General features: G+C 57.4%; 1 protein-coding gene across 1 annotated transcript in view; it reads right to left on the minus strand.

Moving 5' to 3' along the window:
• The window catches only part of ITPR1 (inositol 1,4,5-trisphosphate receptor type 1), a 332592-nt gene that overhangs the window by 54694 nt on the left and 271005 nt on the right, over positions 1 to 6893 (minus strand). The window contains exons 50-52 of the mRNA XM_015587167.2: positions 4413 to 4613; positions 2774 to 2884; positions 901 to 996 (exon numbers count right to left, since the gene is read on the minus strand). Coding sequence (XP_015442653.1) covers positions 901 to 996; positions 2774 to 2884; positions 4413 to 4613 — 408 coding nt within the window. The remainder of the gene's footprint in view (positions 1 to 900; positions 997 to 2773; positions 2885 to 4412; positions 4614 to 6893) is intronic.

Raw genomic sequence — 6893 nt, forward strand, 5'->3', positions numbered from 1 at the left:
TTACATAAGCGGTTACGTAAGCTCGGGATGACTTGCATCACGGGCTACGACTCAGCCCTGACCTCTGAGATCAAAGAGTGAGCTCGCTGTTAACTTCGTTTAAAAGAACACACAAAGGGACTTCGGCCGGGCCACGAGTGCACCTTAGGTCGCAGGCGGCAGAGGAGTTTTAGTGCCCTCATTTAGGTCTGTCAGTTACAGTTTATCTGCGTGGGAAAAAGTCCAAATCGGGAGCTCTGTCCTCGGCTCGCTTCGCTGTCTGGTTGCTGCTGGTGTCGCCGGCTGCGGTGCCAACGCCCCGCCCGGGAGGCACGGCCCATTTTGAACATCACCCCCCAAGATAAACAAGAGTGTGTTTTCTCAAAAAAAAAAAAAACACAAAACGTCAGCACCCCCAAACAGTCCTCTGCTGCCCAGACTATTGGCACCAAGAAAAGAAGTGACTTCTGTGGCTCTGACGGACACGGAGGGCGGGGCCGCCGCGGACGAGGAGGCAGGGCGGCCGCGGTGTGCGAAGGGTGGACGGCGAGCGGGCGGCTGGGCCTGCCGAGGACTGTGACCCCAGCACAGCCACTGCACCGGGTGACACCGCGGCTTCCTTTTAGGGGTGAGGACGGTGCGGTTCAGAGAGGTCAAGCACCAGCCCAAGGCGACCTGGCCAAAGGGCAGAGCCAGGGAGGGCCCTTGGCTCAGCCTGCGGGCTCCATCCCGTGCCGTGTCCCAGGAGGGAGGAAGGCCAGGGACAAGACCGCACCTGGTCGTGGAGGGAGGGGGCGGAGGCCTCCCCCCGAGGAGCACTGCACTCCCCACCCAGCTGGTCAGGGGCCTGGATCCCACGTCCCTGTCACAGTGCTGGTCTGGGGCATCGGCGCCGCGGCCGGGGGCCGGCCCCCCACTCACCAGCTCCTTCGGCCTCATGTTATACAGAATCCTCTCCGCGTTCTCACTGTCGTGCCTGCTCTCCATGATGGCCAGCAGCAGCTTGGAGGCGTTATTCTAATTGGGGGAGAAGGGAGGAGGGGGCAGAGAGCTGCGTGGAGTGGCGGCTGGAACACATTTCAGCCCCTGGGGCAGCCACAGGCCAGGCACGCCACAAACCACCCGCGGCCGGACCCTCCCTGGACCAACTCGGACCCCAGGGCAGGTCTGCGGAGCAGGATCGGGGCCTCCGAGGCCAACGTCTGCCTGCGCACAGTGTCTCCCTACTATTCGGAAACGGGGAACTTCGACGGGGTGCTGCGGGGACACCTGCGGTGACGGTGGTCAGGGAGGACCCGCGACCTGGACTCCTGCCGCCCATGGGTGCTGGCTCTGACTCAGCCCCGCAGGCGCAGACGGCAGGCGGGCAGGTCACCCCCACTGTCTTCAGTGCTGCCGTCAGCCCCCCGAGCCCTCACGTCACGAGGACAAGTGACACCAGTCGACTGGAGTGCCCCGCGGGGGCGCGCTGGGGGCCAGGCCGCGATTCTCCGGCACGACGTCGACGTGTCCACACCTGCACGTCCCGGCCTGACCTTGCGCTAGGCCTGGGGCCTGGGGCCCGGGGCCCGGGACGGTCTGTGTGCTCCTCCGCGGGGGGGTGGGGGGGGCTGCTGCTCTGGGGACAGGGCGACACTTCCTTCCTCCCCGAGCACGGGGCACCGCGCACCCAAATCGACCCTCTCTGTGGACTCTCCGTTCTAAACACTAAGGGCAAAGTAAAGCTGTGCCGTCCCCCTGGGCTCCTGTTCACGCCTCCTGCTGACCCTGCTTTCCCGCGCTGCTGTTCATGCAATAAGCACAGACCCGCTTTTTGGCGAAACCCTTTAGTTCTAGGCTCTTCCGGGACAGTGATAAAGTGCTCGCTGTGCAGGAGTGAGAGAGAGGACAGATCTCAACAGGCCCCGACCTGGGGACGGTTCAAAACGAAATGTGCTCAGTGAGGCTAACACGTTTCGAAATGCGCTTTAGACGCCAGGCTGGGCGGCAAGTCCGAGGCCCAGAACTGAATTTTTGAACTCCTGGAGAATCTTGGGAACCCCTAAACAGGGTGAGGGCTTGTTCGTGTGTTTGGGTATACTTAAGAAGCCAGGCTTTTATCAGGAAGGGCATGACCGGCTTCTCAAACGTCCAAGGGGCCGGCCTGCAGACGCAGCGGCCGAGGCACCTGGAGCCAGCGCTCACGCTCCCTGAAGCTGCTTTGGAACAACAGGCAGGCGTCAAGTCGGGGGTGTTTCCACGCTGGCCTTCCGTCACGGTTCAAAAAAACTGGTCGGAGGCCAGGAGGCACAGGGCCACTGCCACCGAGGAGCCACCGTCTGATACAGCGACAGCAGAACAGAAACAGGTCTTCCCTGATCATGTGAAAATAGCAGTTTTCGGCCCCACATGGGTTCAGTGGCACGGTTATTCAACTGGCCCTTTTTCCTCAAAGGGGGGACAACCGGAGACCATGGGGGGAGGGTGCGGGGGGCGCGTCCCCTGGGCCCCAGTCTGTGCCTTTCAGAATCGAGGCTTTTAGTGCTCAGGTCCTGCTCTCATTAGTCCCCCAGACGCGAGTGACAAGTGCTCGGCTGCTGTGACCCCGGAGCTAATTAGCTGCTCTCCGGTCACCAGACCCTTCTTTGGGAGGAAAAGACTGAAGTTTTGCGTTTCAGTCAGAACTTTCAACGTAGTCGAAAAGAACCGCCTCTAATACCGAGTTTCACGGCACTGACCGTGTCACGTGCGGAGGCGAAACACACGAGTGACTGTCTCCGAGGGCCACTGCCTTTTGCTTTCCACTCCCACTTGCCTTCAGTTCCAATACAAGGTCCATCCTCTTCTTTCCCAAAGGGTTGATGTCGTTAAGGATCAGGGCGGTGATGATGTCAATGCCATTGGACTCGTGGGTGGCGATGCAGTTCTGAGGAGACACACACACACACACACACACACACGCACAAGCACTGGTCGTAAATCGGGCCTCAGAGGGCGACAGGCTTCATGGCCATTGCAATGCAATGCTTGCCACTCCCAGAAATGTCTCTAGGGCTGAGCTGCGAATTTTCCGTGAGAAAGTGGTAAAAAAATTAAAGACAGATGAAAATCTCTAGTTTCAGAATTAGCAGTGAGCAGCAGGAAAGTCCCCGTCACTGTAATCGGTTGCGTCTCCTCCAGCGGGGCGGGGCCCGTGGCGCACGCTCGTGAGGGGAAACACGGTGTGTGGCTGACCCTGGGTCCCGAGCCCCGTTCTGCCCTTTCGAGGCGTGTTCCGTTCCCTCTGCGTCACTCTGTTTCACACTGCGCACTTTCACTGAAAGCTGACGCCTGGAGAGCCCGTGACCTGTTTAATTCACACGTATAAAAACGAACCCTCCCCTCCCCTGCCCCGATAAGATCCCCGTTTGTGGTGGGCCCTAGTCTGGCATGTTCCTTTTCACGGACCTCTGTTTGGCAGAAAAGCAAACCCGAGGTTATACTAGTCTGGCATGTTCCTTTTCATGGACCTCTGTTTGGCAGAAAAGCAAACCCGAGGTTATAAGTTAATTCACTCAGACGTCAGATAAAAGCCTTTTCCCATGAGCCTGTTGTAATTTCTTGGTTCCTTTTCATTTGCAATCAGATTATATACACCCTCGGTCTCATCGGGGAACTGGGGTAAAAAGCGGATTTAACCAGATGCTAGCCTCGGAGTCACGGTCAACTGAGACCAGGTTTTTCCTAAGCCACTCTTCCTCTGGCCTCGTCCCCGGGGGAACCTGGCACGCCCCACCTTCCTTGGCCCTGGCAAGCACTGGCCTACCCTCTCTGGCCAGGATACAGCTATAATTTGAGTGACAAATCGTACTCATCCAAGCACTAACGTGAAAACTCACGGCATCTGCAAGATACCCTGCAGAAGCAACGACTCGACCCAAGGGGACACTGGGATCCGCTCAAAAAATACGCCTCCTGAGAGGCCGAGGTGAAAGCTAACGGGCCTTTCTCTTCTCCGCATGTCTGTGCTGTTAAGATCTGGACCGTGCATTTTCTCATAGGACTTTCGAGCCGTCTCATGTGTAGCGAGGTTTCTCTCTCTAGCTGGGTTTAAACTTCTTGCCTTAAGTAGCTACTTTTTGAGTCTTTCTTAGCATTTAAAATAGAGCCCAGTCTTCCGGTCTTAATATAACCCCAGCTTTAACCTCTACCCCAGTCAAGTCAGAGTCGGACAGTCAAACCAAACCAAGCCGAGCCGAGCCAAGTGAGGACAGCGCCAACACCTGCGACCAGGTAAACTCCTGAAGCTCAAAAGAGAACCAGGGCATCTTCCTGGAAGGTAGCCTCCAGGTACACTGATGGCCTGGGCAGCAGGCAGGTGCTACGTGACTTCTGAACTCGTCCCTGGCAACGACCCTTCCGAAATGACAACGTTCCCCACCTGCCCCTCGCCCCTCAAATACAAACGGAATTACCTGGTTCTCGTGGCAAGGTCCCTGGCAGTACTCGGTCAGGCTTTCCAGGGTCTGGTTGATGAGGGCCACGTTCTTCTCGTTGATGTAGAGGCCGAGAAGGCCGAGGCCGCCAGTGGTGCTGCCGCAGATGCAGTCCAGGAACTGCAGCGTCTCGCACACCAGGTTGTAGTTGGTCTTGTTATTTTGGCAACGGAGGAAGTTCTGCAATTGGGGGGTCCCCGGGTCGGGGGAGCGATTCAGAGACAAGAGGGAGAGGGTCAGTCACCCTACCGTGTCGACAGTGTCTGACTGGTCGGCGCCCCGACCGACCGGCGGTTATGCAGAGGGAGGCAGCACTGGGCGGAGCGGGAGGCTCAGCCACGCCGTGGTCTACGGCAGTGGCCACCAGCCCTGGCTGGCTCTCTGGGGCACTTTTATATGGGCTGCCCTGGAGGTGGGGGCTCTTCCCTGACAACCTGCTCGGGACTCCGGTAGCCTCTTCGAGTTCCCATTTCTCTCCTGCCTCCCACCAGGTGCTAAGCTCGGAGGCATCTGACGTTTCCAGAGGCAGTGGTGTTTTTGGAAAGATGGCACGGTCTGCATGCTGAATGCCCAGAGCCTAGTCCGGGGATGGTTCAGCACAACAGAAGGTGTCGCAGGCTGGCTGGAGCCCAGCGCCATCGCGGGAACCTGGGCTGTCCTGTGTGGCCACCTCCACTGTGAAAGGAAGGGGTAAGAGGAAGCAAGCGTGTGTGCTGTGAGCACGTGCCCGAGTGTGCATTCTCTGGGGAAACGTGTGAGGTTAACAAGAGAAGCCAGGGCCGGTACTTCCTCGACTAAACAGAGCAAGCCACACTCAGCCACCTTACAAGGCAGACCGTTTGGACGAAGAGGAGATTGTTGTCAGACTCCATTAATCTCTTCTTAAAAAGAAGCAAAAGTTAACTACGAATGTTCCCTTGCACGTAGTTACAAAAGTCGCACGTGTTTACTGTTGAAAACTGGTACTACGATAAGATAGAATCAGATAAAATGGATGTAACCTCTGACTCGATAATGACACTTCTATGAAATATTGACTTGTCACAAAGTTCTGGATGTTCACCCCAGCACTGCCTGGAACAGTGAAGAACTGGAAACAACCTAAATACCCATCAATTAGAAAACAGTTAAATGAATTACAATGTAGCAACATTGCTTATTATAAATTAGACAGGGGTCCCCAAACCCCAGGCTATGGACCGCCTCAGCTCCACGTCAGATCGTCAGGCATTAGATGCTCAGAGGAGCACCGGTCCCTGGTGCCACACAGGTTGGGGACCCCTGATCTAAGACACACTGTTAAGCTAAAAAAAAAAAAGGCAAAGATGAACAGTTGTTCAATGCTTCCTTCCAAATACCTAAGAAAAGGATGGAAAGATGCAGCCCACACTGACGATGGCTCTCTCTGGGAAGGATGGGGAGCGGGGCAGCTCTCTGTAACTACTTATTTTCATTTGAGTCTTTATAGTGAAAATATATGCACGTATTGTTTGAATACAATTGAAATATTTGTAAACACACATATTAAAAGGTGGCAACCAAATCTGATGCTCGACACAGCATCACACTAACCGCCTCGCCCTCCCCCACCAACCTCAGCCCCAGCCTTCCTGCCTAGCAGATCTGGGACCGCGTGGGCTTCCGTAAGGTGACCATTTTTCTAAAGGCCACAGGAGGCCAGCGGAGGGTTCCACAGCCACTCCTTGCTCCAGCTCCTCAGGGAAAAAGCTTCCTGTCTGGGGGTCTGGCTGAGCCCCTCGCCCTGCAGCGTGGGGTCAGAGAATATTCAAGAAGAGGGCAGGCGAGGGCCTGGCTGTCCACGGCTGACGTTCACAGCACGGCTGTCACGGCCCATTTGTCTCTCAAACGGCCCTGTCAGCGTTCCCACCATGGGCCTCTCTGCTCAGCTGTCACCACTCCCGCCATGGCCTGCTCTGCCCGGCAGCAATGAACCTCTTCCTGTCTTCACCAGGCTGCATCGTCCTGCCTCCAGGGCGTCCCTCTGCCCGTCACTCTCTCCCTGTCCCCACCGATTAATCGTCCTCCTTCAGAGTGGGGTCTCAGGTCACTTCCTGCAGGAAGCCCGCCTGCCTCCGTGGAGTCGAGAAGAGTTTTGGAGGGGCCGTTAAGGCGCTGCAGCCCCTGGGTTCTCGGGCATCGGTTCAGAGGCGAGTCTTGTGAAGGGATGAGGAGCCAAACTGTGACGACTTCGAACGAGACACGGCGAGCCTGGGCACGGACAGCCAGGTCTGGCTCCATGGCAGAGGCCAGGGGTGCTGGTGAGGATGGGAGTCCGGGGGGGGAGGGGAGGCAGGGCCGGTCTCGAGACCAGAGCTGGGGCTGCGCCACGAGCATGTTGGGCTCCGGTCAAGGCAGCCTTTCTCGGGTCTGCTGGACCGACCTCGGCGGACATCGGCTCCACTGAGACGCCCTCCTGGGCCCGGCACGCTGGGCTGGTCT

The sequence above is a fragment of the Pteropus alecto genome, unplaced genomic scaffold, assembly GCF_000325575.1.
Source record: "Pteropus alecto unplaced genomic scaffold, ASM32557v1 scaffold53, whole genome shotgun sequence".
Lineage (NCBI taxonomy): Eukaryota > Metazoa > Chordata > Mammalia > Chiroptera > Pteropodidae > Pteropus > Pteropus alecto.